At 31.2% G+C, this 17,441-nt stretch overlaps 8 protein-coding genes across 12 annotated transcripts; 2 read left to right on the top strand and 6 right to left on the bottom strand.

Moving 5' to 3' along the window:
• Positions 1 to 93: 93 nt before the first annotated feature.
• On the bottom strand, positions 94 to 2,955 carry LOC124497116 (uncharacterized). The gene is made up of 4 exons (XM_047060758.2): positions 1,930 to 2,955; positions 1,525 to 1,731; positions 729 to 1,290; positions 94 to 677 (listed from the first exon to the last, which is right to left on the bottom strand). The coding sequence occupies exons 1-4, from the start codon at positions 2,953 to 2,955 to the stop codon at positions 94 to 96; spliced, it is 2,379 nt and encodes a 792-aa protein (XP_046916714.2).
• A 301-nt stretch (positions 2,956 to 3,256) lies between these two features.
• LOC124499819 (nucleoside diphosphate kinase 6-like) lies at positions 3,257 to 5,503 on the top strand. The gene has a single exon (XM_047063791.2). The coding sequence runs from the start codon at positions 3,343 to 3,345 to the stop codon at positions 4,027 to 4,029; it is 687 nt and encodes a 228-aa protein (XP_046919747.1). The 5' UTR covers positions 3,257 to 3,342; the 3' UTR covers positions 4,030 to 5,503.
• Positions 3,934 to 5,425, bottom strand: Tgs1 (Trimethylguanosine synthase 1). Its single transcript, XM_047063790.2, has one exon. It carries the CDS (start codon positions 5,423 to 5,425, stop codon positions 4,037 to 4,039), a length of 1,389 nt encoding a protein of 462 aa, XP_046919746.2. The 3' UTR covers positions 3,934 to 4,036.
• Positions 5,504 to 5,594: 91 nt separating the features above from the next.
• LOC124499936 (tRNA dimethylallyltransferase) lies at positions 5,595 to 7,282 on the top strand. Its single transcript, XM_047063929.2, has 3 exons — positions 5,595 to 5,808; positions 5,883 to 6,020; positions 6,076 to 7,282. Exons 1-3 carry the CDS (start codon positions 5,635 to 5,637, stop codon positions 7,189 to 7,191), a joined length of 1,428 nt encoding a protein of 475 aa, XP_046919885.2. The 5' UTR covers positions 5,595 to 5,634; the 3' UTR covers positions 7,192 to 7,282.
• mRpL48 (mitochondrial ribosomal protein L48) lies at positions 7,180 to 7,989 on the bottom strand. The gene is made up of 2 exons (XM_047063930.2): positions 7,734 to 7,989; positions 7,180 to 7,675 (listed from the first exon to the last, which is right to left on the bottom strand). Exons 1-2 carry the CDS (start codon positions 7,914 to 7,916, stop codon positions 7,256 to 7,258), a joined length of 603 nt encoding a protein of 200 aa, XP_046919886.1. The 5' UTR covers positions 7,917 to 7,989; the 3' UTR covers positions 7,180 to 7,255.
• A 124-nt stretch (positions 7,990 to 8,113) lies between these two features.
• LOC124499933 (uncharacterized) lies at positions 8,114 to 11,858 on the bottom strand. 4 transcript variants are annotated; one of them, XM_075735997.1, is made up of 5 exons: positions 11,525 to 11,858; positions 10,880 to 11,009; positions 9,592 to 10,800; positions 8,829 to 9,544; positions 8,114 to 8,771 (listed from the first exon to the last, which is right to left on the bottom strand). In XM_075735997.1, exons 3-5 carry the CDS (start codon positions 10,269 to 10,271, stop codon positions 8,368 to 8,370), a joined length of 1,800 nt encoding a protein of 599 aa, XP_075592112.1. In that variant the 5' UTR covers positions 10,272 to 10,800; positions 10,880 to 11,009; positions 11,525 to 11,858; the 3' UTR covers positions 8,114 to 8,367. The 4 variants fall into 4 exon arrangements, with proteins under 4 accessions (XP_075592112.1, XP_075592115.1, XP_075592114.1 ...); XM_075736000.1 differs by lacking the exon at positions 10,880 to 11,009 and having other exon boundaries at positions 9,592 to 10,860; positions 11,664 to 11,749; XM_075735999.1 differs by lacking the exon at positions 10,880 to 11,009 and having other exon boundaries at positions 9,592 to 10,846; positions 11,525 to 11,674.
• On the bottom strand, positions 11,731 to 13,793 carry LOC124499935 (uncharacterized). Its single transcript, XM_047063928.2, has one exon. The coding sequence runs from the start codon at positions 13,676 to 13,678 to the stop codon at positions 12,005 to 12,007; it is 1,674 nt and encodes a 557-aa protein (XP_046919884.2). The 5' UTR covers positions 13,679 to 13,793; the 3' UTR covers positions 11,731 to 12,004.
• LOC124499938 (protein HID1) lies at positions 13,744 to 17,131 on the bottom strand. 2 transcript variants are annotated; one of them, XM_047063932.2, is made up of 3 exons: positions 16,927 to 17,131; positions 14,335 to 16,865; positions 13,744 to 14,278 (listed from the first exon to the last, which is right to left on the bottom strand). In XM_047063932.2, the coding sequence occupies exons 2-3, from the start codon at positions 16,861 to 16,863 to the stop codon at positions 14,018 to 14,020; spliced, it is 2,790 nt and encodes a 929-aa protein (XP_046919888.2). In that variant the 5' UTR covers positions 16,864 to 16,865; positions 16,927 to 17,131; the 3' UTR covers positions 13,744 to 14,017. The 2 variants fall into 2 exon arrangements, with proteins under 2 accessions (XP_046919888.2, XP_075592111.1); XM_075735996.1 differs by lacking the exon at positions 16,927 to 17,131 and having other exon boundaries at positions 14,335 to 16,898.
• Positions 17,132 to 17,441: the final 310 nt, after the last annotated feature.

Genomic DNA, 17,441 nt, shown 5'->3' with positions numbered 1-17,441 from the left:
TCAGAAATTTCATGTTCGCTTATTTTTTCGAAAAAATTTGTCTATATGCTTATTTTAATGAATTTTATTATACGATATTTAATTATGTAAAATTCAGAATTCATATAAATCATATGCATCAAGTATATTGTTTCGAGAATTCAAATTCGTATTATTTAGAAAACTTGAATCACTTTTGGTTGAAGTTACATTCCCTGTTGGTGCTATTATTGATTGATTATCCGACGATGATGTGGATGATTTCTTAAGATTTGATAACGAACCTAGGGGTGGCAGTTTTTTAGTAGAGTTTTGAGAAAGACTAGATCGTGCTGGACTTTGAAGTTTTTTCTCAATCAATTCAGCTAATTCAGACACACGACGTGTTTGTTCATTATTGGATTTATCTATTTTTTCATTATCGTTATCAAGTAACGAATTAAGTGCATGATTGAATGTGTTAGTAGTAACTGGTTGAGGAACATTCTTTCGTTTTGCAGGAACCGGAATGGGAGAGTTTTCATTACTATTGACTAACAATGATTTACCATGAACATCTACTTTTATCACTTGTTGAATGTTTTGTTGATTATAGTTATTTATCGGTTCATTTATAGGCGTTTTTCTAATAACTTGTTCATTTTCATCTTCAGAACTGGTCGTCGAAGAAGTGGTCGATGACGATATCGATGATATTTCTTGTAATTTTTGTTTTTCATCATCATCATTATTGAGAAATATTTTTTCACCTTCGAAAGTAGTTGAACTTTTTTGATCACCACGAAAAGTAAGATTCAAATCATCACCAATGATAAACATTCGTTTGGAATTGTTCATTGATTGTACTCGATTGTCTTCATTTGTATTGATTATTTCGATTTCTGATTCAACACTCTCCATCGGTAGATGATCATCAGTTGGTGTCCAATCATCATCATCGTCATCATTATCACTAGCTAACGGGCTAATTTCAAACTCAATTACTTCGTTATTGAATGTGATATTACGTTTATTATTGCCCATTTTTGTCGGATCCTTTAGAATTGATTTTAAATTATTCGTTCCGTTTAGTAATTCTTTTGTCGAATTTGTATCATCTTTTTTCTTTTCAGGTTCCGGAGATTTTTTCATTTTAGTTCCAATTTCAATGATTTCAATTTTGTTCTCCAAAGATTGTGCTTTTTCTTCTTCTTTTGTTTGATCAGAATTCGGAAGACTATCATTTTCTTGAATTTCATTCTTCAATTTCATATCGATCATATCTCGGATTGATGTTTCAATCTGTACAAAATCATAATCATGTCTTGATTGCTGTATTAATAGATTTCGATCTTGGTGTATACGTTTCATTGCTTGATGAAATTGATTTTCATCCGTAATATTTTCTTTTTGTCCTTTCTCAATTTCATTTTCTTTATCTAGATAAGATTTGATTCGAGTTTCGATAGAGTTAAAAATATCGGCTTTGGTTTGTTCTTTGTCGACATAATCTTTTTTGACAATATTCAGTTGCATTTCATTTTTATTCTTTGTGTTCTTTTCAACCGCCTTATCCGTTGGTTGCTTTAATGATTTTGTTTCTAGTTTTTTCGTCGAAAATTCCGAATCATTATTTTCCCCTTTGTTTGTTTGTTGCAGCTTCTTTGTATGATTGATTTCTGTGCTAACAGGAATTTGCTTCTGACGTTGTTCCCGTTTTGTAGTTAATTGAGAGATCAATTCCATGCGTAAATTTTGTTTCAATTTTTTATCATCATCTTCATTAACAATTTGTTTTCCATTTTCAGAATTTTTCAATTGAGATTCTTCAGTAACAATCATCGGCTCCAACTTACTTGGTTCATTCTCAGTTTCATTTGATTTTGTAATTAATTCTGCAGGTGTAATCATTTTTTGTTCATTTTCAAAAATTTCCATTTTATTAGCCATATTATCCATTTTTGAATGAACATTAGATTTCTGTTGCTGATTTTTTTCATTGTGATTTTTATCCATTAATTCTTCTTGATAATTATTATGATCTATTTTGGTATGTTGTCGTTGATGTAATTGAATCTTTTTAATTTTATTTTCTAATTTTGTTTTGATTGACTGAATTTGTTCTTGAAAATTATTTTTCAAATCATTTTCTAATGTTCTTCTTGCAGATTTTTCTTCATTCAACTGTGTTTCTGTTTTTGATAGTTTATCTTTCAAAATATCTATTTCTGAACACAATTCTTCGATTTTACTGTCTGATACTGATATATCCGATGACTGTAATAATTCCTGTTGTTGCTGCTTTAAGCAACAATGTTGTTGCAATATACGCTGTACAAATGAAAGATTTGAAGCTACAGATGATTGAAGCGATTGTGAAGGATCATCAATATTGGAACTAAAATGACGAAGTTGTAAATGTTTAGTGAAAGCTTGAGAATCACTGAAAATTTTCGAACAATATGAGCATTGAATTTTCGATGAATTCAAACAACTAGATTTGGAATCGGTGGGCAATTGATCTAAGCTATATAAGCTATTGTCATCATTATTACCATTATTTCCATTTTGATCAATGATTGATTCATGATCAGGCGAATTTGTAATGGATAAAAAATTCATTCGCCTATATATGATAGATTTTTGTTGCAATTGTAGTAGTTTTCGTAGTTTACGATTTTCCTGAATTAAATTATTTCGATTGGTCAATTCTGTACGATCCACTTCAAGTCGTCTGATGTCGGCCAATAAAAAATTAATTATCGTTTGACATAATTGCAGTATTTTAGTCAATGTTTTTTCTAGTTCATCGTGATCAGAATTCTTGCCATCGTTAGAGGATTTGTTATTCGAATTTATAGTTTGATCAAAATCGATAGCAATGATCGATCGAGCAATATCATATAATTGACCATAAGATATTGACGAATTGGATTTCGATCCCATTGTACAGTTGATCAATTGTTGATCTAATTCATTTAGATTTAGCCGATTCATTTTTTATACTAATGGAAAATAACGTCGATTTATTTTTATTTTTTTTTTGTTTTCAAAAATGAAATCACCATTTACTTGAATCACATCATCATATAAAATGTTTCATACATACACACAAATTCTGGTACGTTGCCATAGTAACGATTTGTTGTGTAGTTACCAGACGTTCAAATTGGATCGTTTAATAAACATATGTTTCCCGTTGATTTCGTTTTTTTTTTTTTTTTTGATTATAGAGCTACAATCGATTCAAACGTTCTCATTTTGTGTGCGTTCAAAATATTTCCTGGTTCAGTATAAGGATTTATATTCTATTTGAATTTAGCGCTTCTAAAAAATCGACCATTCTAAAACAACGTAATTGATGTTTTCATTGATTTCAACCATATGACAGAGTTAAGTTCTGCAATGATACAAATGAATCGAATAAATCTTTTCGCAAAATCGATACAGCGAATAATCACGAATCGTCAGCGAATAATTCGAGAAAATTCAATATTAAAATCTACACACAACTTCAATGATGATCAACGTCTTGAATTGACATTGGCAATCATCAAACCACACATCTGTAAAGATCCAAGTTGTTTACAAGAAATACGGTCAATAATTTTTGAAAATGGATTTTTATTTCTAAAATCTACTCAAATACATTTAACTAGAATGCAAGCAGAATCATTCTACGAAGAACATAAAGGAAAATTTTTTTTTGAACGTCTTGTTTCCCTGATGAATAGTGGTGAATTAGCTATCCATGTTTTAGCAAAAGTAAATGCCATACAAGAATGGCGCCAACTTATGGGTTCAACCAAAGTATTCAAAACTCGTTTGGAACAACCCGGAACGATTCGTGGTATATTCGGTATAACTGATACGCGAAACGCAACCCATGGTTCGGATTCACCTGAAACTGCACGTCGTGAGATTGAATTCTTTTTTCCTTCATTTTCCGTACAAAAATGGTTCGAATATGAAGAATCAGAATGGCGAACAAAAAATTACTTTATTTTAGATACAAAACAATGGATACATCGAATTGTTCAAAATAGCTGTGATATGAATGAGAAAATTTAAAATAAATTTATTCTGTTTCGAACAAAACTTTGGTAGGAACTTCATTGAATCCATCAATTGTGTCACCAAAATAAGCAGTAATTGTTTTGACTTTATTGAAGATCATATTCCGTTCCAATTCGACCATTCGGGCTTGCTGTGCTGGTTTATTAGAATCAATATTGTAAACTAAATCAGAAACTTTTTGAAGTTCGGTTTCATCAAAATTTCTTGGTAACAACACAATGATGTTTGGTGTTAGATATTTAGATGTATGACGACAAATGTCGAATCCATTTGGTATCATGTGATTCAATGAAAATTTTTTAAGGTCAATATAATTTGGTCCACCCCATGGTGGACTATAGAAACAAGCATCGATCAAATCTCGAAAACGATTATGTTTGGTCAATTCGAAAAAATCACCACAAATAAATTCAATTTTATCATCACATTCATAGATACGGGCATTGTGTTTGGCCATTGCAATCTTTTCAGGATCAATATCAATCGCATATACTTTTTGTATCAAAGATTGTAAAGCGAATTGTATGACATTACCACCGGCACCGCAAAACGGATCCATGATTATAAAACCGGCATTACAACGATTTGGATAACGTTTAGCCAATGTGTTTTGCAAACGTTCAGCAATATGTTTTGCAATGGCTTCTGGAGTAACAGAATACCAGGATTCATCGTCTAATTTGATCCCTTGATTGAAACGAGAAAATAGTATGAAACGTTGTCGCCAATAAACATTAAAACGGATTTTTTTCTTTCTTTTTTTTGATCTTGTTTCCTTTCTTGAATCACCACCTTTTTTAGGAGTAACAAAATCCAAGTTTATCATATTATCACCATTTTTTTGTTCATCGTTGATAGAATTGTTTGCCAGCACATCTTGATAATCGTAGCTGTTATTTGTCATAACAAAGGTTGGAACTTCGACAATATCATCTTCATTTTCTTCCATTGAAACATCCAAATCTTCTTGTAAATTTCCCAACAATTCATTCTCTTCATCATTATCATAGTCTTGAGAATTTTCATCAGAATCAAAATTGGAATTATTTGTTTCAAAGATCTCAGACATTTCAACATTGACATTTGATTCGATAAGGTGATGCTGTATTTTAAATTTGTCTTCAACTTTATCATTAGAAATATTTTTATCATCTGAATCATCCAAAGAACTAATTTGAAATTCATTCAAATTATTCAATATTCGATCGATGATTAAATTTTGATTTCGTTTCTTTTTTTTATTATGAAATCTTTTGGATTTTGCACTGAAAAATTCTGTAGGCAAACCAAGACGTCTCATTTCTAAATTTTCGAAAAGATGTCTATTACTTTCATCTTCTGAATGCTGAACTTTAGTTCTTGTCACAATTAAATCATTACGGTCATCCATTTTTATGTCAGGAATTAATCACAAAAATTATTTGAAATGAGCAAGAAAATTTGACACAATCAAATTTCAAAATCACTCATTTTCAATGATTATGATGCAACAAAATATGATCACGTGATAATGTTTCCCAGATCTTGCTCAATGAGAATTTCGAAAAATTCCGCAATGTGTTTTATGATGAATAATGCACTCGTTTCATGAAATGATAAATGAGATTTTTTTGGAATTTGCGAAATTTTTGTTCAATGGTTTCGAAAGCCACAATCAGTTATGATCCAATGATTGTTATAATTGGTGCTACAGGATGTGGAAAAACAAAACTTTCATTAGAATTGGCTGAACATTATGAAAATGCTGAAATCATATCGGCTGATTCAATGCAGGTGTTTTAATTATTATTATTATTTTTAATTTTTAATTGTTTGAATTTATTTTATTTATAATTTCTTTCTGATAGATTTATAAAGGTCTAGATATTGCTACAAACAAGGCGTTGCCAAATGAACGAGCACAAGTTCCACATCATCTCATCGATCTGATTGATCCATTTCAACAATTTACAGTTTTAGATTTTCAGAAGCTTGCCATGAAATCTGTAAGTTTCAACAAGGCATAATTATTTTATAATTGATTAATTTATTATTATTTAGATTGATGAAATTATATCAAAAAGAAAAATTCCTATTATCGTCGGCGGAACAAATTACTATATTGAATCAATATTGTGGGATACATTGGTCGGATCGAAACAAGAAATAATTTCAGATAATGAATTTAAAATCGATACGATAGAAAGTCATTCAGAAATTTTAGATGACCAAATTGACACTGTAAATGACTTGCTACAAAAACAGAAATTGACCTATAAAAATTTACGATCAATATCGGATGAAAAATTGCACCGATTCTTGATTGAAATTGATCCTGAATCAGCGAATATATTGCATGTTAATAATCGAAGAAAAGTTATTCGATGTTTGCAGGTGTATCAACAAACTGGTCGCCAAATGAGCCAAATCCTTAAAGAACAACGATCTCAAGGTGGATCCAGACATGGTGGACCATTAAGGTTTAAAAATTCAATAATTTTTTGGGTTGATTGTGACAAACAAGTGCTTGATGAAAGATTAGATGCACGAGTTGATGATATGATTCATCAAGGTTTATTAAATGAATTGTCTGAATTTCATCATTGTTATAATTCCAAGCGTATTGAAAGAGAAAAGGCCGATTACAGTGAAGGAATATTTCAGACGATAGGCCTAAAAGAATTTCATCGTTATTTAGTAATGAACAAAGAAGAACGTCTTTCATATGACGGACAGCTGAAGCTTGGCCATGGAATTTTGATGCTCAAACAACGAACCCGATCATACGTGAACAAACAAATAAAATGGATACGACGACGATTTTTGATTTCTGAAAATATTCGTGAAGTACCAAATGTTTATCGTTTGGATACAACTAATCTGAATGAATGGAATGAAAAAGTTCGTGATCACGCCATTCGGATTGTTGATCACTGTTTACGAGCTCAATCTAAACCACTAGAACGTGAAAAAATTCATTCATTATTAGATGAATTGGCGATTCGAAGAATGGCCAGTAACGATGATAGTAATGCCGATCAAAGCGAAACTTTTATATCTGGTCAATTTTATTGTGATTTATGTCAGGTTCAAATCAGTGGTGGCAAATCTTACCAAGAACATTTACAATCCAAAAAACATCGATATCAAATTAAGCAATCTAGATTAACAAACTAAAAATTGTCATGTTTATTCAATTTATTGGAAATCTTGAAATTTAAATAAAAATTAAAAAAAAAATCTATTTTTTCTTTTTTCCGCTTGTCAATTCCTCTTCATCTTCTTTTTTGTTGTCCAATAATAGTTTCAATTCTTTTTTGTATTGCAATAATTCATGATCAGTGATATAGCGTGTTTTCTCATGTAATTCATGATTATGTTCATGTATAGATAGTTGAACACCGGCTGGTAATGATCGATGAACAACTTCCACTAATAATGACATGATACGGGAACTAACTTTTTCAATTTGAATATTTCTTTCATATAAATTCAATTCATATTCATGTTGAACAACGGAAGATTCATGTTGAAGTGTTTCAATTTTTTTCGTTGTATTTGGTGCACACCAATATTTTACCACCACCAGTCCTAATCGATTGGATAAACGATGTAGATATGATCCGTATGATTCCAACACTGCAAAATCATGAGCTTTTATCTGAAACAAATAAAAATAAAAATTATGTTTTAAAAAGTAAAGATTTACAAGTACAAACCTGAATATTGATTAGATTATAAAATGGGATTTGTGGCTTGAGATAATCCAAATATTCTGGCTCATGAATGCCTTTCAAGCAGAAAGTTGACGCTCTTGTTTGTGAATATTTGATTGGGGTTAAATTTGAGGCAATATTCAGGCCACGGAAACAAAATTTTCGAAACATTATAGTTAGATTCATCGATGCATCAGATGTAATGAATATAAATTGAGCGAAATTCTTTTTAGGAAAAAATTCGGAATATTTCTCAAAATGAAAAAAATGCACGGAAATTTTACGATTAAATCAATTTTTTGGAAAGTTTTTTTTTGAGATTCTGAACGAAATTATCGAAAGCCAGAAATAACGGTTAAAATAACGTATATTCGGTTATATCATTTAATATTCAACATGTTTTTTATTAAAGTTTTGAACGAAAACAGACAAAATAAATGAAATTTGGAATAAAGGTTGTGTATCTTAAAAAGCATTTGCAAAAAACGAGTGCACTTTTTGAATTTTCTATCTATAAAATTCCAAATCCTGAATTTGTGGGTAAGTGTTTTTAAATAAATATAAACTCTTTTAAGACAATTTTCAATAGCAACAAAAGAATGATTTGTGAAAAGAATGTATTTTTTCAATATTGAAGTCAAGCTAAAATTACGGAAGCCGGGTTTGAGGTTGCTTTGTCAAGAATATTAGTTAACAATGTTGATCGACTTTTTTCGTAATTATCGACTAGATCTTGTGCCGCCATTGTATTTGTTGTTTTTGTTGCAACATATCCATCCCCGAAAACTGAATCACGAAATGAAAAGGATCTAAGCGATGCTGCACGAAAAGTATGATTCAGAAATCGTGAAAAATTCACCGAATCATTCTTTTTATTCTTTATTATCATCTGTGAAATTTGCGGTGATGATTTTGGCCGTATGTTCTGATGATAATGATCATTTTCATTCTGGTTCAAATCTGATGGGCAAATGAATTTCAAAATATAATCAGTCAGCAAGGCTGGTACAGCCGGCGAATCGTCCAACATTGCTTTAAGAACTATCAAATCAAAGAAAAATTTATTTCAATTCAAATCGATCAGAATCAGTCACTTACTTTTAATTAATGTTTGTAATGCTTGAATATTCTTAGTGAATTTCATATCTTTGCAATAAGGTATGACAGTGGTCAGATAACGATGTTTCCGATATCGTTGCCCTTGTTGCTGATTATTACCATATTTCTTATAAAAATCTTTACGACGTTTTTGAATTTTGACCAACAATGAAAGAAAAGCACTTTTTAATTCTTTCTCATATTCAAGTTCATCGCGTTCAGCAAGGCGATTAATTAATTCTTGTGAATGTTTTTGCGTTTTTCCTTCCAGATCTTCATATAAATCTTGTAATTGATCCAATGAGAATGTTTTCAGTTTGTCCAACGAGAATCGATAGAATGTCGAACGAAGAATCACTGGTATATAATCAAACGATGCAATTGATGATGATCTTGAACATCGCGGTGAAGAACTGCAATGAGAATTCGAATCCAAATTGCAATTCATAATTTGCTGGAAAGATTTTCCCGTGATGATGTCATCAATTTCTTTTAAAACTTGTTCAGCCGTTTTAATTGAATCTTGCTGTCCTTGTTCTATTTCCAAACATGAATCTATCAATTCTTTCAATTTTGAATCGCCATCATCTTCATCTATATCAGACTCATCATTAATAATCGTTGTTATTGATTCATTGATTTGATCTTCAGGAGATAGTTTCTCCCAATCGATCGGAAGAATGCCTCCATAATTTCCGGTTAATGTCCACCAAGCACTATGAATGAAGTTATTAATGAATGATTTATAATAATGTTTACTTACGGTCTATTTTGGATGACTTCATCTAATGTTCGCATCTGAACGGGAGCGAGTTTGTCGACGTTTTCATCATAATTTTTCAAACAATTTTTAACTTTTTCATCAAACGAATTAACCAGATCCTCTAATGATGCAGATATCGAATCTTGATCGCGAGAAAAATCCTCAAAATCATCAGTCATTTTGAGAATAGTCATTTCATCCGATTCCTCAGCCACATCATCATTTAAAAATGATTCACCATCATCATGGTCTGTAACATGGCTCATTGATGCAGAATTTGAAAACTTATTTGATGACAAAGAATTCAATGGAAGACTAGAGATAATAAGATCTAAATCAACGATTGAAGAACGTTTTGATGAAGATAGTGATGCTGAACTAAAGAATCCAGTATCGGTGCCAAAGTCTTCAGTATCAGTTGTATTCGTCACTGTATGATGTGTAAAAGGCGTTGTCGGTGTGTTTAAATCGCTTATCGGACTCATCAATTGTTGATGAAAATTCCATTCAATTGATTCTTCGGATCGTGATGACGACATTAGTTTTAAAGTGCTTACCTCCTTTATGTTTTTAGATTTGTTTTCACAATTCTTAGCAGTATTATCATTATCATCGTCATCATCTTCATCGATCGAAGCTAATGGAATGTGTACGATACGAAGGTTAGAATATTTTTCCATCTTGTTTTACCAATCGATTATACAAATATGGTTGAGCTCAGTATTAATCACATTCAAATATACATCAAACACTTATGAGATTCTGTGATGTGCATAAGTTTTGATAACATTCACAAACGTTTCCAAGTTGCACTGTAGAGCTTATAATTATTGATTCGTTATTCTGATGAACACTTATGAATATAATAATTGAGGAGGTTTGTAATTTGCAATTTATCTTGTCGTTTTTTTGCTCTTGTTGATTGTCGTTAGGTTTAGGTTGTTGTTGTTGATAAATCAAACACTGAGCAAAATCAACTAGCAATAAAATGAATTGAGAATGTTTCGAGAATAGGAAAAAAAAATTTTTGTGCAACTATGAATGTTCAGAATATGTCTTCATAGAATACCCGCAATACGGTTTTAGCTGTGGTTTTTCCCCAGGATGTTTGTTTCCCCGCATATAGACTATATAGCTGGATCAATTTTCATTTTTGGATCTAGTTGGTATTCGTTGTCAATTGGTGTTTTCGTATAGTTGAAAGTCATTCTTTTGAGAACCAAAAAAAAAAAAAAAAAAAAAAACAGAAAAAAATCTCGATTTTCAAAACTAATTATTATTATCATACTTATAGAAACTTTATGATTCATTGCCATCATCATCATCATCATACTTCAATCGATTGTTCATTTGTTATTAGGGAGAAAAGAAAAGAGTCAATTGACGTAAATGGGGTTTGATATATATATATAGTCGAACTGGAATGATATTATAATGAATGATGATGATTTTAACTAACAAATAATAAACGGGTAAGTGGGTCAAAAACTGATGTATTAGTAACTAAAGAGACGGATGGACTATACAAGAACAAATATTTATAATTGGTTCGGATATTTTATATGTTTGAATAAGTGGAAAAGTCTTTTGTTTTGCAAACATCATCATCATCATCATCATAGATGAAAATTTTCGAATAATAATATATGATGACAATCGTCGATTCAATAATCGATCGACAATATAATGATCTTAGTGGTGAAAAAAATAACTTGTAAATAACTTCAACAAAAGATGACATCACTTCATTAAATGATTCACCTATAACTAATTGATTTTCTATTCTAAGCGAATCAAAGAGAAAAAAAAATCAATTTTGAATACAATTACAAAAATGATGTCAATTTGCTAAAAATATCCACTGATATAAATTGTCTAAAATGTTTGTTAAGATTATATAAATCAAATCATCTTTATTTTTTTTTGTCATTACCTTTTCATTATTTTTAAATGTTGGTGATAAAAATTATGATTATGATGATGATCCAATGAATGTGGAATGGGATGTTCAACAATTTATGCTCATGATTTTCACAATGAAATGGAATGAACAATATACAAACAAAACAAACCAATGACGTTGTCATGGATGAATGATTCAAATATCAAGCCATTTTTGCATCAATGTGGATAAATATTATTCAAATTTCAAAAATTATAATTTTATTAGTTTCTTCTTTTATTAATTATTATTATTATTATTATTATTATCGTATATACAAGAAAAAGAAATGGATCATAATGTTACACGATCAAATATCGAGTACAAAATCAATTCATGATGATGAGTCATTTTGGTTTGGATGGATCCATTTTCAAATTTGAAGATTACATAGTTTTAAAGCATTACGCATGTGTATCGGGACAAGCCTTCAATTGTGATAATAAGAATTAGTGATAGTGAATTATTATTTTAATTCAAACAAGCGCCAATGAATACTCGATTCCAGTTAGGATTTTTTCGAATCAATGGTGGTGTTATTAAACGTTTTTTAGAAACAATTTCTTTTTTTAATTCATCAACCGTCAAAATATTACCATTAGGTTGGGATCGATTCATATTTTTGGTGTGATATTCATTACCGATCGAAATTTTCATTAATTTTAAAATTTGTTGATATTTCTGCCAGGATATTAAGAATATATTTCGATCATCGCAAAGGAATTGTTCATAAAAAATTCTTGTGACTCTTATCAAAATTGGATTGGGATCCAATTTCACGAGCTTATGAAATAGACGATACCAAGCAAATTGATTTTCATGTAGCAAACGTTTCGAGTCTGGTAACAAAAGAAAACTTTTTTCGAATGAAGTTTGCTTCTTTTCTAATGGCATGACTATCATTTTGAAGATCTGTTCAAGCCATAGACAGCCGATTTGGATACTCAATGATGAATCCAATTGTATGTTTTCTGATTTTTGAAGATCTGTTACAGTATCAATGATCAAATTTAGCAAAAGTAATAGCATATGTTCGGGCTCATAAGCAAATACTATATGAAACAATCGGCTGCAACGACGAAGTAATAATGGTCTAAATGAATTTAAATCTATTATCTGATTCGATACTCTGGAAACATCAGAAATCAAAATCTGGACTACAATTCCAATGAATGAATTTGGATCATGATTCATGTAGCGTTCGATTGGTTTCAATATATTTGCAGCACGTTTTCCTGTACAATCAGGTGAAAGAACGACGTTCCAGCAATTATGATAAATTTTTTGCCGCTCCATATTTTGATAGATGAGATGTTGGGGTGGACTATAATCTAACACTGGAAACGGACCGATCGATCGAAACTGCATTTCGTTATGAATATTTGCCGACCAAAAATATTCATCCATCCATCGAAGGCCGAATGTAATTGCATTTTTTAACGTTTTCAATGATGGTGGATTCGAACATGCATGAGCCAAATCATGGCGACATTGAACAATCCATAATGGGCATTTGAGATTCTTAGCTAAAAAACGTATGCTGTAGATCTCATCTGAATAACTTGATAAAACATTACAAAAGTTGATTACACCAATCGAATAAAGGTTATAAAGAATAGAAAAATTCGAATTTTCAACGTTATTCTGAATAATCTCCAATTTGAATTCTTCGAGTAAAATATTCACCATACATTCAATTGATTTTAAATGTTGCATGATAAATTGAACGGATCTGTTCGGTAAGTTTGTACATCTTTGTATCCAATCACAAATACATCCATGTGCCAAATGTAAATGCTCAGAAATGATATTTTCTGGTTTGGCATCCAAATTAAATTTACGGTTAAAAATTTGGCTCGACTGGTTAAATTCCATTTCGGATGAATAATCACTAGTATTGCCCAAGTATAATGAATCATAAATGAAATAACGAGCCATAATAAGTTCTTCGATTTGGGACCATGGTGTGAATTGATAATCGAGTTGTTTCATTGTGGCCAATTTTTTGTTAGATTTTCCGCTTGTGTTGTCTTCATGTTTTCGTTTACGAATTCTTTGGACATTGAAACTTTGCAAGCATTTGTTAACTGATGATCTAGATGGTAAAGAATCTTCATTTTCCAAAAGTATTACAGAATCATCCATGACAAATCTTTTTAATCAAATTTAAAATGATGAAATTTATAATTTTAAGAATCAAAAATCAAAAAATGGAACAAAAAAAAATTTGTTTAATTTGATTATAATCGTGTGTGAGAATCACGTGAATACTTGTATCATTCATATACCATGTACAGAAATTTAAATTTTAAAAAATTTCAAGAAATCAAATTCCAATATTAGTTCAAAAATCCAGATAAGAGCCATTCCATCATTATATAACATACACAAATATAAAGTTGAGAAAATGATGTAAAATGGGCAACAATAAATTGAGATTTGTTGTTTGTGTGTGTGATACGTATGCTATTTTGATATAATTGTTCAACTTTTTTGAATCTCAAACAGACGCACTTCCGTATCATACCAGATAGGTGGATCACTATTACGTAGATATATGATGCCCCACATATAGGTTCGAAACCATATTGTTGTGCCAATGTTTGTCTGATATTTTCTTATCAAAATAGGATGTGGTACAGGCAATAATCCTACTAATGTGCCATGTTGAAGAAATTTTAATATTTCATTTTCATCTGTTATTCCTTTATCCAGGCACATTTTTTCCACCTGTGGTACTAAAACCTATGGGAAAAAATTAATTGAAATATCATTTCACAAGAGCTATTCAAATGGCATACTTGTAACATTCGCATGATTGTTTGCAAAGGTAATTTTTGTTTCCAGGAAATAATCCAATCAGTCGAAGGATGCCAACTTCCCGTGTCTAGTGCAATATTTTTTTGATCTTTTGATCCTTTTGAAGATGAACCAGCAGAAGATTGATCATCCGATGCTGTTGATGATTGCCTTGACATTGATTTTGGCCTTCTTGAATTCGTTCGATTGGCTGATAAATGCTCTTGACAATGGTGATGATTAGTGTTGACAATATCTTCAGGATTGTTTTGAATGAATTTATCACCTACGCTATCCTCAGAATCTATTTTATGATTAGGATGTGTTCTTTCGGTCATTTTTTCCAATTTAGGCAAAGCAGCCAAAGAAATATTCATATGATTCGTTGAAGTCGAGATCAATGATGGAATTGGTGAATTCGATGGTTCATTAGTCAAAATATTCATATCGACTGGTGCTGATGTAATTTTATGATTTGTTGATGTTGATTCAGACTTATGAACCAACGATGATATTTTGTTTTCATTATTGCATTCAGTGGGTGTTGATGGGTTGGAATGAGATGCCGTTACATCATAATCAATTATTGATGATTGGGCCGTTGATGATTCTATCAAGGATAAAGGTCTTCCTTGATGTTTACTAGATTGACTCGAATGTTGCCTATTGAATCTTTTCATTTGTCCGGAAGTATGATTAGTTGATATCAAAGCTTGAAGCTTTGCTTGATTCAATGATCGTTGAATTATACCATAATCAGTGGGCAAATTACTCAACGCATGAAACACTTGCCGTTTACGTATGATTGTATAAATTAAATTGGAATTACCGTCAAACTGATATTGTATAATATTGTTGAATATTTCAAGCAGAAAAAAGACCAGATGATGATTGGTTGGATTGCTGAACAAAAACCATGGTGTTGAAAATGCCTCAAGTAGATGAAGAATTTTGGCTGAAGCAACCATTGACAATGTTTTCAAATACGGACTGACGTTAACCAAGATTGTAAGTAAACAATCAAACAATGGTTGCAAACGTTGATGACCAGTAGTGATTAATTTATGAAATACTATCACCAATAGATCAGCATGTGTTCCAGAGAAAATGGGTAAATCCATAGGTGCCACCGCTTGGTAAGGACGATTTAGCCGGACGCCAAAGTTACGTTCACCACTAAGAAGGAGAATTATGAAAACACCAATGTGTACAAGGCCAACGCGTGATCGATCGGCACGAGCATCATTCAAATGATAGAGAATTGGTACTAAAATTTTCAAAACATCGCAAGTTTTCAGAACATAATACATGAATTTTTTGTTATAATCACAAATCTTCCAAAATAAAACCAACAATTCCTGATGAAATTTGATTTTTTTCGTCGAATTAGGCAAATATGATTGCTGTAATGGATTATTTAGTAGTTTTGTGAATCCTTTCAATATAAATTCGAAATCATCTTCACGATGTATTCGGCTTATGTAATTGATAAAAAGATTATCTTGCGATGAAACTGGTGATTTTTTTGCCTCTTCTATTGATGATAAGATTGGTGTTGAAAAGTCATGATCCAAAATGACAATTAAGATTTGTAAAGCTACTTCCACCAAAGGTTCTTTAGAATCTTGGAATAATAGATGATTGAACGGCAAAAAACTATTCGGATTATATGCAAAAACCGTATTCAACAATGATGTAAATAATGGTAAAGCATGACGATTCTCGACAGAAGTGAAAAATTGTATCCAACGATTTGGCTGGTGACCAACGTGTGCCGCTGAACAATAGATTGATTCGGAGAAACAGGTCAACAATAATCGTAACAATTGCGTACGATGATTATCGTATGTTGCTGATGTTGGTGACCCTATGGAACAGCCAACTCCAGCTTCCCAAATATATTCACAACTATCGATTGATTGTAAATCTTCGGGAGGTGTATCAGGCGCACCGAATCTATTTCCTTTTGAGTCTAATGGTGCTACAGTAAAATCTGGACAAAACATTAAATCTGCGATAGCTAACAATAATGAATGCGATAACGGAATTTGTTTGTTTAGAATCTCGCATCCAGGAATATCTGATTTCAATGGCCGATTATAGGGATGATATGATGATGATAAAGTCGAATTGTTTTCATCAACTGAAGTCGATTCTGCAAGCGGAAATTGTGTCCAAAAAAATTGCCGCCAATCCGAATCTTCAAAAAGATAGGGAAGAATTCTTGTCAATAAGGCAGAACAAGTGAGTACTGTTCGATGTTGACTGGCCGTATTGCACAATGTGTCCGTAACCCTAACCAATTGTTCTACGGCTTTATAACACAATGTGGAAAGATTTGATGGCGATTCATCGCGAAGTTGACGGATCTCTTGAGCCGTCAACAATGCAAATACATCGCCTATTGAATCGATATGATTTTCATGCCAAAATTGTGACCAAAATTCATCATCTGGCTCGATTGGTTGTGATCGGGAAGTTAGATTGATTACAGCTTGTCGATAAGATAATTTGGTGTCCGTATTGCCCATATCTAGTTGAAAAAGCAAAAAAAAAATTGACAATAAAAATGATCGTTTTCAATTACAACCAACCTTGAAAACATATGGAATGAATAAGTATGAAGCAAATTTTAATCAAAAAAAAAAATTCAACCGATATCGATATTTGTTATTTAAAATCGAAAAAAACTCCAAGGTTCTTTACCACATTAAATAAATATTTTGTAATTTATGAAATGAACCAAAAAGTTTGTTGACGATTTTTTCCTAGAAAATAAATTACAACTCATATGAATTCAAATACGAAAATCTTTTTTTTTCAATAATTGATGTAAATAACGATGATTTGGTATAATATTTGTATATGATCCAAACGGAGGTAGTAGCAAAGTTACAAATATATATTCCATTTGAATGACACTACAACTATTACTCACACAGAATTGAATAAACGCTATATATAGATGTAGTGAAGCAGGAAATCCTGAAACCGAACTGGTTATAACTATATTGAATCTATATGATAGATGATTATGAAGTATGCCTATCATGTATTTTTTTTTTGTTTTGCTATTATGTCGTATTGTCTACATTTCCTTCAATGAATC

The sequence above is a fragment of the Dermatophagoides farinae genome, chromosome 2 (assembly GCF_024713945.1).
Source record: "Dermatophagoides farinae isolate YC_2012a chromosome 2, ASM2471394v1, whole genome shotgun sequence".
NCBI classification, from domain to species: Eukaryota; Metazoa; Arthropoda; class Arachnida; order Sarcoptiformes; family Pyroglyphidae; genus Dermatophagoides; species Dermatophagoides farinae.
This window is presented reverse-complemented; position numbering and strand designations above follow the sequence as displayed.

Excerpts from the sequence above, each read along its gene's own strand:
- mRpL48 (XM_047063930.2), bottom strand. The coding sequence starts at position 7,916 with ATGAATCTAACTATAATGTTTCGAAAATTTTGTTTCCGTGGCCTGAAT. Across the intron at positions 7,676-7,733 it reads ATAATCTAATCAATATTCAG|ATAAAAGCTCATGATTTTGC; the intron begins GTTTGTACTTGT and ends TATTTGTTTCAG.
- LOC124499819 (XM_047063791.2), top strand. The coding sequence starts at position 3,343 with ATGACAGAGTTAAGTTCTGCAATGATACAAATGAATCGAATAAATCTT.
- LOC124497116 (XM_047060758.2), bottom strand. The coding sequence starts at position 2,955 with ATGAATCGGCTAAATCTAAATGAATTAGATCAACAATTGATCAACTGT. Across the intron at positions 1,732-1,929 it reads ATCAGCAACAGAAATCTAAT|GATAAAAAATTGAAACAAAA; the intron begins GTTCATTCAAAA and ends AATGAAGATGAT. Across the intron at positions 678-728 it reads AAGTTCAACTACTTTCGAAG|AAATATCATCGATATCGTCA; the intron begins GTGAAAAAATAT and ends AAAAATTACAAG.
- LOC124499936 (XM_047063929.2), top strand. The coding sequence starts at position 5,635 with ATGAGATTTTTTTGGAATTTGCGAAATTTTTGTTCAATGGTTTCGAAA. Across the intron at positions 5,809-5,882 it reads TATCGGCTGATTCAATGCAG|ATTTATAAAGGTCTAGATAT; the intron begins GTGTTTTAATTA and ends TCTTTCTGATAG. Across the intron at positions 6,021-6,075 it reads AGAAGCTTGCCATGAAATCT|ATTGATGAAATTATATCAAA; the intron begins GTAAGTTTCAAC and ends ATTATTATTTAG.
- Tgs1 (XM_047063790.2), bottom strand. The coding sequence starts at position 5,425 with ATGGATGACCGTAATGATTTAATTGTGACAAGAACTAAAGTTCAGCAT.
- LOC124499933 (XM_075735997.1), bottom strand. The coding sequence starts at position 10,271 with ATGGAAAAATATTCTAACCTTCGTATCGTACACATTCCATTAGCTTCG. Across the intron at positions 9,545-9,591 it reads GAAGTCATCCAAAATAGACC|TGCTTGGTGGACATTAACCG; the intron begins GTAAGTAAACAT and ends CTTCATTCATAG. Across the intron at positions 8,772-8,828 it reads ATTACAAACATTAATTAAAA|TTCTTAAAGCAATGTTGGAC; the intron begins GTAAGTGACTGA and ends TTGATTTGATAG.
- LOC124499938 (XM_047063932.2), bottom strand. The coding sequence starts at position 16,863 with ATGGGCAATACGGACACCAAATTATCTTATCGACAAGCTGTAATCAAT. Across the intron at positions 14,279-14,334 it reads CAATCATGCGAATGTTACAA|GTTTTAGTACCACAGGTGGA; the intron begins GTATGCCATTTG and ends TTTTTCCCATAG.
- LOC124499935 (XM_047063928.2), bottom strand. The coding sequence starts at position 13,678 with ATGGATGATTCTGTAATACTTTTGGAAAATGAAGATTCTTTACCATCT.